The 13,185-nt window shown below is 37.0% G+C and overlaps 1 protein-coding gene across 2 annotated transcripts in view; it reads left to right on the top strand.

Annotated features, from left to right (window-relative positions):
* The window catches only part of NEK7 (NIMA related kinase 7), a 163,328-nt gene that overhangs the window by 54,905 nt on the left and 95,238 nt on the right, over positions 1-13,185 (top strand). The window contains exon 2 of one of the 2 annotated variants that reach the window (XM_086693492.1): positions 8,693-8,777. In XM_086693492.1, coding sequence (XP_086549618.1) covers positions 8,721-8,777 — 57 coding nt within the window. In that variant the 5' untranslated portion in view covers positions 8,693-8,720. Of the gene's footprint in view, positions 1-8,686; positions 8,778-13,185 lie in introns of those variants that run through there. The other variant, XM_086693493.1, reaches the window with a different exon arrangement.

The raw sequence follows: 13,185 nt of genomic DNA, 5'->3' as shown, positions 1-13,185 counted from the left end.
TCATCACTATGACCTTGACATCTTCCTGGTATTTAAAGGAGATTAGTTGTGTCATTAATGAATGAATTTTTTTTTTGATTCATATAATGAAAATGGTCAACATTTCGATGATCTGAGTAACCCAGTAAAGTAAAATCTTCCAGATGACCAATGCATGGTATTACAAAATCAACCATGAGTAAAAGGTCTTTTCAAAGAGCAAGAGAGACCACTGGATTTTTTTTTTTTTTAATTTTTTTTTTCAACGTTTATTTATTTTTGGGACAGAGAGAGACAGAGCATGAACGGGGGAGGGGCAGAGAGAGAGGGAGACACAGAATCGGAAACAGGCTCCAGGCTCTGAGCCATCAGCCCAGAGCCTGACGCGGGGCTCGAACTCACAGACCGCGAGATCGTGACCTGGCTGAAGTCGGATGCTTAACCGACTGCGCCACCCAGGCGCCCCAATTTAAGTTCACTGGATTTTAACAGAGTATAGAAGTATATTGATTTGAGAGTCCACATTGCAGTTAACCTGTAAGAATTTGCCACCTGTTGGGGTGCCTGGGTGGCTCAGCTGGTTAAGCGTCCCACTTTTGATTTTAGCTCAGGTCATGATCTCATGGTTTGTGGGTTTGAGCCCTGCATCTGGCTCTGCACTAACAGTGGGGAGCCTGCTTGGGCTCCCCATACACACTCACTCTCTTTCAAAATAAAAATAATAAAATACTTAAAAAAAAGAATTTGCCACCTGTCAAGTTTGGTGTATTATCAAAGGAGAATATCCACAGTGATATCCACATTGGATATTAAAATGTTCCTCTATTTTCCAACTATACATTTGTGGAAGACCAGATTTTTAAAAATATGCTTCTGCCAAAACAACATATTTGAACAGATTGAAGCTGCTGCTCTGCAGACATTAAAGAAACTTGCAAAATGTAAGACAGTGCCTCTTTTCTAATTATTTACTCATGTATTATTAAATTTTTTTTTTAATGTTTACTTTTGAGAGAAAGAGGGAGAGAGAGAGAAAGTGGGAGACGCAGAATCTAAAGTAGGCTCTGGGCTCTGAGCTATCAGCACAGAGCCTGATGCGGGGCTGGAACCCACAAACTATGAGATCATAACCTGAACTGATGTTGGACGCTTAACTGACTGAGCGACCTAGGTACCCCTCTTCTAGTTTTTTAAAATGTATCTATTTTTCATAAAAATATGTTATATAGAAACGTGTAACAGTGTTATTGCTGTTATTTGTAAATGGATTAGTATGTGTTTTAAGCATTTTTCAGTTTTAACTTTGATAATGGGAAATATTGATAGTCATGACCAACGTGAACCAAAGGTCTTTGGGATCCTCATATATAGAGGTCTAGAGACCCAGAAGCTTGAGAATTTGGGGGCTGGACCAACTGAGTAGATTGTGAAGCATATCTTGGGAGATGGGAGATGGAATCCTCTATTCAACGTGGGAGATTGGATATTGGTGTTTGTAGCTCAGAGCTCAGAACATACACCTATGGTAGAGATACAAATTTCAGAGTAATCATATAGAGATGGTATTCAAAGTCACGGTACTGGGTAGGATAACTTCAGCAGAGACAGTAGATTTTAAAAAAAGAATTATTATTATTATTTTTGAGAGAGATCGAACAGGGGAGAGGAGCAGAGGGAGAGAGAGAGTCTTATTAATCAGGCTCTGTGCCCATTGTGGAGCCTGACACAGGACTCAGTCCCACAACCCTGGGATCATGACCTGAGCCAAAATCAAGAGTGGGGACTCTCAACTGACTGAGCCAGGTGCCCCTCCCCCTCCAAAAGAAGATTTAAATATTAGAGCACCTCAACATAAATGTTAGGAACTTAGAAAGAATAGCTGTAGTGTAGGAGAAAAGTCAGAAGAATATGGGATCACAGAACATTTTACGAAAGTGAGATAGTCAATTTTGTTGAAAGCTGGGCAAGGTCAAGAAAGAGGATGTGGCAAGCAGCCTTATCATTTCTTGACTGTTGCAGTAGCTTCTTAACTGGTGTTGCTTATGGTTGGGAACCCCTCTACTCAGTCACATGGCAAGAAAGACTGTCTTTCAAAAATAGTGAAATTCTTTCTCTTGGCCGCTTGAAACTCAACATTAGCTCTCTGATACCAACTGGATAGAGTAAATACCCTAACAGTTTTTTCATGAACTGACACCTGTGTTGTTAATGTAACCTGCTACTAACTCTCCACCACCTATCTCCTACTACCTGTCAACTTTACTTTGAAGCTACTTTGTAAGATGTGTTCTGCTTTTGGGTATTTCGATATCTTTTTTTCCTTTTCCCAGAATTCCTCTCTTCCTTGGTCATCTAAACCTTGTTAACTTTTCCTCTTCATTATTTAAAACCCAATTTAGATAGCACCTTCTTTGGGCAGCTTTTTTTGATTGAAGATTGGTGGCCAAATTTGTTGAATTTGATAATGATTATTCTCATCATTGACTTTAGATTTATTAAACTGTAAGAGTAATTATTTGATGTTTTTATGACAGACATACATGCATTCATTAATTAAATATTCAGCACCTGTTTTGTGCTGAGCATTGACTTGAGCACTGGGGATACAACTGTGGCTGACAAATATATAGGTCCCTGCAACATGGAATTTATAATCTAGAAGGTTGAATATATATTTAACATATTTTATTTTATTTTATTTTATTTTATTTTATTTTGTTTTGTTTTGTTTTGTTTTGTTTTGTTTTGTTTTATTTTGTTTTGTTTTGTTTTGTTTTATTTTATTTTATTTTATTTTATTTTATTTTATTTTAATTTTATTTTAATTTTATTTTAATTTTATTTTTTAATATATGAAATTTATTGTCAAATTGGTTTCCATACAACACCCAGTGCTCATCCCAAAAGATGCCCTCTTCAATACCCATCACCTACCCTCTCCTCCCTCCCACCCCCCATCAACCCTCAGTTTGTTCTCAGTTTTTAAGAGTCTCTTATGCTTTGGTTCTCTCCCACTCTAACCTCTTTTTTTTTTTCCTTCCCTCCCCCATGGGTTTCTGTTAAGTTTCTCAGGATCCACATAAGAGTGAACACATATGGTATCTGTCTTTCTCTGTATGGCTTATTTCACTTAGCATCACACTCTCCAGTTCCATGCACGTTGCTACAAAGGGCCATATTTCATTCTTTCTCATTGCCACGTAGTACTCCATTGTGTATAGAAACCACAATTTCTTTATCCATTCATCAGTTGATGGACATTTAGGCTCTTTCCACAATTTGGCTATTGTTGAGAGTGCTGCTATAAACATTGGGGTACAAGTGCCCCTATGCATCAGTACTCCTGTATCCCTTGGGTAAATTCCTAGCAGCGCTACTGCTGGGTCATAGGGTAGGTCTATTTTTAATTTTTTGAGGAACCTCCACACTGTTTTCCAAGTGGCTGCACCAGTTTGCATTCCCACCAACAGTGCAAGAGGGTTCCCGTTTCTCCACATTCTTTCCAGCATCTATAGTCTCCTGATTTGTTCATTTTGGCCACTCTGACTGGCATGAGGTGATATCTGAGTGTGGTTTTGATTTGTATTTCCCTGATGAGGAGCGATGTTGAGCATCTTTTCATGTGCCTGTTGGCCATCCGGATGTCTTCTTTAGAGAAGTGTCTATTCATGTTTTCTTCCCATTTCTTCACTGGATTATTTGTTTTTCAGGTGTGGAGTTTGGTGAGCTCTTTATAGATTTTGGATACTAGCCCTTTGTCCGATATGTCATTTGCAAATATCTTTTCCCATTCCGTTGGTTGCCTTTTAGTTTTGTTGGTTGTTTCCTTTGCTGTGCAGAAGCTTTTTATCTTCATGAGGTCCAGTAGTTCATTTTTGCTTTTAATTCCCTTGCCTTTGGGGATGTGTCAAGTAAGAAATTGCTGCAGCTGAGGTCAGAAAGGTCTTTTCCTGCTTTCTCTAGGGTTTTGATGGTTTCCTGTCTCACATTCAGGTCCTTTATCCATTTTGAGTTTGTTTTTGTGAATGGTGTAAGAAAGTGGTCTAGTTTCAATCTTCTGCATGTTGCTGTCCAGTTCTCCCAGCACCATTTGTTAAAGAGACTTTTTTCCATTGGATATTCTTTCCTGCTTTGTCAAAGATTAGTTGGCCATTCTTTTGTGGGTCTAGTTCTGGGGTTTCTATTCTATTCCCTTGGTCTATGTGTCTGTTTTTGTGCCAATACCATGCTGTCTTGATGATTACAGCTTTGTGGTAGAGGCTAAAGTCTGGGATTGTGATGCCTCCTGCTTTCGTCTTCTTCAAAATTACTTTGGCTATTTGGGGCCTTTTCTGGTTCCATATGAATTTTAGGATTGCTTGTTCTAGCTTCGAGAAGAATGCTGGTGCAATTTTGATTGGGATTGCATTGAATGTGTAGATAGCTTTGGGTAGTATTGACATTTTAAGAATATTCATTCTTGGGGGTGCCTGGGTGGCGCAGTCGGTTAAGCGTCCGACTTCAGCCAGGTCACGATCTCGCGGTCCGTGAGTTCGAGCCCCGCGTCGGGCTCTGGGCTGATGGCTCAGAGCCTGGAGCCTGTTTCCGATTCTGTGTCTCCCTCTCTCTCTGCCCCTTCCCAGTTCATGCTCTGTCTCTCTCTGTCCCAAAAATAAATAAATGTTGGAAAAAAAAAATTAAAAAAAAAAAAAAAGAATATTCATTCTTCTAATCCATGAGCACGGAATGTTTTTCCATTTCTTTATATCTTCTTCAATCTCCTTCATAAGCTTTCTATTGTTTTCAGCATACAGATCTTGTACATCTTTGGTTAGATTTATTCCTAGGTATTTTATGGTTCTTGGTGCAGTTGTGAATGGGATCAGTTTCTTTATTTGCCTTTCTGTTGCTTCTTTATTAGTGTATAAGAATGCAACTGATTTCTGTATATTGATTTTGTATCCTGCAACTCGCTGAATTCATGTATCAGTTCTAGCAGACTTTTCGGTGGAGTCTATCGGATTTTCCATGTATAATATCATGTCATCTGCAAAAAGTGAGAGCTTGACTTCATCTTTGCCAGTTTTGATGCCTTTGATTTCCTTTTGTTGTCTGATTGCTGATGCTAGCACTTCAACACTATGTTAAACAACAGCGGTGAGAGTGGATATCCCTTTAACATACTTTATATATTAAAATATATTTTTATTTTATTTATGAAGAGATTAGTGGAAATAGATAAAATATAAGTATTTTTGGCCTTTGAAAATATAATGTGGGGGCGCCTGGGTGGCGCAGTCGGTTAAGCGTCCGACTTCAGCCAGGTCACGATCTCGCGGTCCATGAGTTCGAGCCCCGCGTCAGGCTCTGGGCTGATGGCTCGGAGCCTGGAGCCTGTGTCCGATTCTGTGTCTCCCTCTCTCTCTGCCCCTCCCCCGTTCATGCTCTGTCTCTCTCTGTCCCAAAAATAAATAAAAAACTTTGAAAAAAAATTAAAAAATAAAAAAAAAAAAAGAAAATATGATAATGTGTGAAACCAATCTATAAATATTCTTATTCTGTAATAGCATTAAGAATCTAGTGACACATGGAACTATGTTAGATTTTATGCAAAGAAAATTTTGTTGCTCTTTATTCATTGTACTTATTAAGCTTACATGAAATATGAGAATTTCATACAGATGTTAATTTTCCAAGCAGAGGCTTTTTGACCTCTGTCAAGGGATATTGTAGAAGTGATTTTCCTGTTATGCAGATTGTTAGGTTAAATCACTTATATGATTTCTTTGAGTTTTATGTTGTTTTTTTTAAATTTCATTTCCTTTAGCTTCTTTTCTTCGTAATTTTATTTATTTAGACATTGTCACTCATTAGTAGGTATGAGGAAACCCATTTTATTATAATCTAGTACAAACTTCTCAAGTGTGTTCTTAGCATTAGTCAAGCTGTGTGGGATATTAGAAAATGTTACACAAAGAAAACATTTTTTTGACTAAGTTAAACAGAATGAAGTTTTAAATGAATTTAAGTTTTTTATTAACTACAGGCCTGTTTGGATCCTTTAGTATGTCAGTATTTATTATGACTCTCTAAGAGTGATTTATATAATGAGTAGTATTTCACAGAGGTCTTTGACCTGGAAACCCTTTTTGTCATGGAGTGTTTTGTGAAACTATCTGTGGGATACTATGTGAAATGCTGATTTTAATGATTTGGATTTCACTGTAAAAGATACTCTAATTCATTACTAGCGTTCTCTTTCTTCTTCAGTCTCCTCCCCTCCTTGGATCCAACACTAAATAAAAACCAATCCAAAAATAGATAAATATGATTATATACCATGACTGAGATTCATCCCAGAAGTTAATACTGGCTTAACATTCAGAAATGAGTCACCATATTTCAACATTTTAATGAACTATTATTTCTATATATATATATTTCTTTGCATGTATATATGAACTATATATATATATTATATATATTATATATATATATACCATCAAAGATAGAAAGCATTTAACATCTATATAAAATGTTTAAGTTTATTTATTTTGAGAGAGAGAGAGACAGCATGAGTGGGGGAGAGTCAGAAAGAGGGGGAGAGAGGGAATCCCAGGCAGGCTCTTCACTGTCAGCACAGAGCTTGATGTGGGGCTTGAACTCACAAAATCATCAGATCATGACCTGAGCCAAAACCAAGAGTCAGACACTTAACTTCCTGAGCCACCCAGGTATCCCTATATAAAATCTTCTGGCAAAGTAAGAATAGAAGGACACTGTCTCAACCTGATAAATTAAGACATCTAAGAAAAATATACATCTCACATTAATGGCGAAATGTTTTTGCAAGGGAACATATTTTTCTAAGATATGCCACTTTGGCCTATTGATTATTTTAAGCTGGTTATTTTTAAGATACTGCAAATACATGAGAAGCTCCAAAAACCAAGTAGAAGTTACTCCTTTGCATAGATATTTGTGTGTGTGTGTGTGTGTGTGTGTGTGTATATTTATTTATATAAATTTCCATTTGTAAGGGTGTCTCTCTTGCTGTACCAGGAAGGAGGGTTGACCCAGTTTCTAGAAACTTAATAATAGAGAAGGTAATGAGTTAATTCTGTATAACAGTCTTACCTTGTCTACTGTGCTTTTCCTGGTTACCTCTCATAACTGACTCCCAACATCTTTTGTCTTTGCCTAAAGACAGTATTTAAGTTGATGGCTTCGACCATTTCAGGGAGTTGGTTGGTTTTCCTGAGTTGCTCCTATGTATATAGAAGGTATACATGTTACTAATTTTTTCTCCTGTTATTCTGTCTCATTTCAATTTGGTTCTTAGAAAAGCTAGAAGAACCTTGAATGGTTAAGGCAAGTTTTTCCTTCTCAACACTTTTCTCATGATAGGAACAAGAAAAGGATGTCTACTCTTTCCTTAGGTTCATTGTACTAGACATTTTAGCCATTGCAATAAGGCAAGAATAACCAAAAATCTACTTGAACTAATAAGTGAGTTCAGTAAGTTGGCAGTGTGTGTGTGTGTGTGTGTGTGTGTGTGTGTGTGTATCTATGCTTTCATTTGATAAATGGCAAGGATGACAGAGTGTAGTGTAAAGGGGTGTGGGGTGAAGGATAATCATTTCAGTATATGATTTGGAATCAATTGGATAGCCATATGGAAAAAAACTAAATATTATCTTTACATTATGTGATATAAAAATTTAATTACAGGTCGATTATGTATCTAAACATGAAAGATAAAACAATAAAGCTTACATTAGAAACTAATGTATGAAAACCTGGAGTAGAGAAATAATTCTTAAATAGTATACAAAGGTATTAATTATAAGGGAAAAGATGACATTGAAAAGGTTTTAGAAAAGACAAATTCTAGAATGGAATGAAACATTTGCAATACAAATGACCCATGTCATTTTTTTAATTGTTTTTTAAAGAGTATAATGAAGTGAGGATGTGTTTTAGTTTCTCTGTTAATCCCACTTAAATGGATCCTAGTTTTTTAACATATAAGTTATATTTTCATATAAAATAACACAAGGAACCTAGAAATAGTTGACAGTGTGTAGAATCAGTGTTGTTGGATGGGCCAACAGCCATGTCTCATTTGTAGTTCAATACTTGAGCCTTGTGCAGTAGGTGACATAGAATTAGTCTTATGTTTACGGAGTTAATGGATGAATGTTTAATAATTATAAGCAAAGTATGCGTAAAAGAGTAAACAACCTCATGAGGACTAGCCTTTTAAGTTTAAACCTAAAATTACAGTAAGAATTGTAGTTGGACATACAGAACAAAAACACTAACATTTTAGAATATGAAGATGAGGTGCATTTTAGAATGTAGAACATTTACCACATTTATGGAAGCTTATTATGCTAATTATCTTTGCATATTGGCAAGGGTAAGGGGAAGTCTGTTTGGTCTATAAGCTATAATGGAGAAGAGAAAATTTCATCTCACAATATAGAATTTTCTACGCACATAATACTACTTTGGAGAAATGGACTTAGTTGGGACAGTAAATCTACCACTTGTGTTAGCTAAACAGAGCTTGAATTTGGCAAATGGCAGGTATAAGATATGGGGTATGTTCTTGGATACTTTCTGAAACGTTAGGTAAGTCTAATATTTGAATGCAAGCATCAGGAATATGATAAGCAAAACGAGTTGGTAATGATTGCATTATTTAAATTTCAACTTTATATTTTTGCAGAGTTCTAAAGTTCTTATTGCTTCAGACAATGGATGAGCAATCACAAGGAATGCAAGGGCCACCTGTTCCCCAGTTCCAGCCACAGGTAATTTGTTCTAATGAAGGCTGGTGTGTGTGTGTGTGTGTGTGTGTGTGTGTGTGTGTACAGAATTACAGTTCCTTTAGGAAATAAAACAGCCCCCAAAATGCTAATTATGAATTTACAAGTTTAGTCAGAATTGTTTATATTTTAAATAGTGTTTTAGAATACTTAGTTCTAATGCACCAACATGTAAACAAACAAACAAACAAACAAACAAACAAACAAAAAACCCAGCTTTAGATTTTAACTTTAATTGAAGGACTGGTAGGCTTTGTGAGTTAATATTATTAAGCTTAGAGAGAAAAGAACACAAGTGAGGCTGTGCCCAGCTAGTGGGGGTGCCCGTATGTGTGGTGCCTGTCTTTGCTTTGGTGGCTGATCCTGCATTATCCACAGCTGCCTTCCATTATTGCTCCTTTTCTCATGTTCTCTGATTAGTGGTGCGTTTCTCCTTTTAGGTGGTTGCTTGTGTTTTCGTAACATAAAATGAAGTGAAAGAATGTTTCATACAAAGCTTGCCATTAAGCCCAATATGTAATGATATGCTTGAAAGAATACACCCCTCTTTGTAGGGCCCAAATCTCACTTTTGCTTTCATTCATAAAAGCTACATTTCTCAGTTTTGTGTTTGAGGCATTCTAGATTCTAGAGTCTAGTCTCAAATTTACTCTGCTAATCTTATCTTAGTTTTGCTTAGATAGTGATTCTGAAATTGTTGGAAGAATCGATGAATATTCTTTCAAATTTCTGTAGTCATATAGGTTGGTGGGACTTGGGTTAAACAGTTACTTGATGACAGTCCTTCCTCAGAGCCTTTCTTATTCTGCTGTGCACTTTAAATTTCCCAGAGGAGGACATGGGTGTAAGTGTTTTTCACACTTATTTAACTATGGGACTTTTTTATTATATATTTTTAAGTGCATCTATTGACTTCTCCCGGAATCGGTGACTGTGAAACACAGTTTCTGTGAAGCACAGTTCAGAAAATTTTGCCAGCACTGCCTTTTCTGCCTCTGTGATTTTGTTCCCTTTGCACCCTCATTTTTCTCACCAATTTTTCAAATCATGCCTGTTTTTTAAGTACCATCTAAAATGCCATTTCTATCATGAAGCTTTTTCTGATTGTAATATCTTCTCTTGAAAACCTGATGATACATTCTTTGTATGTCTTCTGGTATTTCTGACACCGTTGTATTGTTTTATGTGGACATTTTCTTATCTCTCTGGGGCTACACTCTTGGAGGAAGAGGACTATGCCTTACTTACTTTGGATATGCTGTGGTATTGTACTTCTTCATATGGAGCAGGGCCTCAATAAGAAGATGTCTTTGAAGCCAATCAGGGACTCCTTCAGATGAAGATGTTTAAATCAGCCCTTTACCTAACAGAAGTTTACATTGCTTTTCTTTGTTATACTTACCTGAATTCTCGGTATTCAAAAAAGAGACCCTTTACCTTCGAGTCAGGCCGCTATTTTTATTTCTTTATTTTTAAGTTTTTATGTAAATTCCAACTAGTTAATATACAGTGTCCAGTATTTTAATTTCAAGATGGTTGTTTTTTAAGATCTGTCTGTATTTTCTGCTATGGTGATAAATTATCAAGCTTGTAATTAGCACCTTCTAACTATCAGGTATACACATGTTAGCGCCGATTTTACACACATAGGCGAACACTATTATTTCATAGTCTTGTTGTTTGTAGTGGAGATGATAAAAGGAGCCCCTCTAAAAATTAGGCAGTTCTTGTTACGATTCTGAAATCCACAGTTTGGAACAGCCCTAAGTTTCAAAGGGGGGAGAAAAAAAGCACTTTCATTTTTGCCTCCCACTGACTCACCGACCGGGAAAGGTCGGAGTGGCAGTAGGAGGCAAAAATGAAAGTAATTATTTTCCTCTGAGACACGAAGCTGCCACACAGCATAAATTTCAAGATTATATATGTGGTTCTGCATCTCTTTTCACACTGTTCCTTTCGCTTATGCCTCCTGCTGCTGCTCCTGTGAGGGTGGACCTCTCTCCCTGTTGGAAACAGGCAAGTGTCATCCCAGGTTCTAGCTGCCTGTGGCAAGTGGGGGAAGGGAGAAGGATTCCTCCCCTCCCCCCCTTCAGACCGATGGTGTGAGATCATGAAAGACAGATTACCTGACAAGAGCTTATAGGTGTTATTGCTTATTAAATCTTTGAAAAATGTTCCCACTCTTGGTATCATTATTTTAAAGCGCTGGGAAAGGACAGTGTCTGCTAGGGGTTGACGACCTTCTTTTGTTTTGTTCCACACCATTGGCCTGAATAAGGGGGGTGATATGGCAACATATGGTTAGCCAAGTGACTTCTTTCACTTTTGTAATGCTAATATCAGTCTGGACGTAAACAGAAATCTGGGGAAGTCAGCTTTCTAAGTGTCAAATACCAATTATGCCCTGTTATAATGATGAGTGATGTATATTTCTGGCATATCTTTCCTTTCCTTGTTCTGAGATGAATACTATAACCCCACAATATGAATATATGGTCTCATTTTTAGTATAGGAGTTTTTGTTGTTGTTGTTGAAGTTTTAGATTGTGAGATTTATTATCCTTTAAAATGTGCTTTTGCACTACTATGATTCTCTTGAACTTATAGAAAAATTTTTTCTGTCAGCTTTCATTTTTTCCCTTCCCTTCATTTCCTTCCTTCTTTTCTTCTTTGATTCCTTCCACTAAAGCCTAGAAGATCCTTGCAGTCAAGGATATTTTAACTAGATTCTAATTTATATATTCTCATTGCTTTAGAACTGTTGTTTGTGGAACAATGGATTTAGTTTAATTAAAAAAAATACAGACTGTGTATAAGATGGTGACAGATAAATGGTAAAGTGTTTATTTTCTACTATGAGACTAATTTTAAACAATGGAAGTTTACAACTAACATTTTGTGAGTGTTTTGATTTATCGTCATTATTTGAAGAGGGCTATGGTACATTCACATTCTTATAAATTTAAATACAAAACAATTATAATCAGTATAATACTAACGATTTCTGGTAGTGATTAGAAGGAGAATTAATTTTTTTAATTTATTTATTTTGAGATATAGAGAGAGTGCACTTGCACATGCACGCTAGTGGAGGAGGGGCAGAGAGGGAGAGAATCGCAAGCAGGCTCCCCACTGTCAGCATGCCCCCCAACATGGGGCTCAAACTCATGAACTGTGAGATCATGACCTGAGCCGAAACCAAAAGTTGGATGCTTAACTGACTGAGCCACTCAGGCACCCCAGAAGGAAGATTAATTTTAATTGTAATAATCTTCAGGGCTTAGATTATAATTATTATTTGTAAATTTGTAGATATCTAGTGTTAACGCTTTCGCTACTTGTGAAAGAGGGAAAGTATCCCACATCTGCAGGTAGAAAAATAGACTGTCCTTATTTAGCTTGGAAGGTATGAGAATCTTGCCTTGCTGTTTTCCAATCCAAGCAGAAAGGTAGACTGACCATTCCTTTAAGCTTCATTGCAGCCGAATCCAGAGTCCACTTGTGCTTTTGCATCTCTGTGAAAGGAGTGTGAAGAGGTGAGGTTTGCCTTGTAGCATGTCAGGCTAGTAACCCAGGTGTGTTGTGGGCCAGAGCGAAGCAGCCCCCAGTGAACTCTATTGCGTGGATAGGATTTTTGGACATGATAACTGTATTACCTTCCCTTCTCTCTCTCTCTCTCTCTCTTTTTATAATTTTTTTTAAGTTCATTTATTTTGAGAGAGAGAGTATGAATAGAGTAGGGGTAGAGAGAGAGGGAGAGAGAATTGCAAGCAGTCTCTGCACAGAGCCTGCACAGAGCCCCACGTGGGTCCTGAACTCATAAACTCTGAGATCACAACCTAAGCTGAGCTCAAGAGTCAGATGCTTAACTGACTGAGCCACCCAGGTGCCCCTCTTCTCTTCTCTTTAACTTGTTTTTACAGAATTACTTTCTTTATGAAATAAGGGTCATCATTTAGCTTGCTTCTTTTGATAAATCGATTTTGCCAAGGTACTTTTCATATAGCATTGAGCAGAGCTTTTATTTTGGGGAGTCTTTATACAAGTTTAGATGTAATGGTCTTCTTTTAACAAGTTTAGTTCATTGAATAACTTTATTAATAAAGGGTACAGGAGAATGAGCAGCTGCTGTTTTGAGGAAAGAAGACTCTTGCTATACATAGTTTAAGTTCATGAGCATGAACCTCAAGTAACTCTTAATTCTATATCAGCAGCCATATCCTTTTAATGCCTTTGCTTCCCAGTCTCCTCAGTGACTACTTCCTAGTTTTTCTTCCTCAGCCCCCAACACTTTTCCCTCCATCCTCAGTCTCAGCTAATGCCCTTGCTTCCTACTTCACTTAAAAAAAAAACAAAACAAACAAAACAAAACAAAACAACGGAAACAATCAGA

This window comes from Puma concolor, chromosome E4 (genome assembly GCF_028749965.1).
Source record: "Puma concolor isolate L17-30 chromosome E4, mPumCon1.1.hap2, whole genome shotgun sequence".
Lineage (NCBI taxonomy): Eukaryota > Metazoa > Chordata > Mammalia > Carnivora > Felidae > Puma > Puma concolor.
Note: the sequence above shows the minus strand (reverse complement) of the source record. Positions and strands in the feature narration are given on the sequence as shown.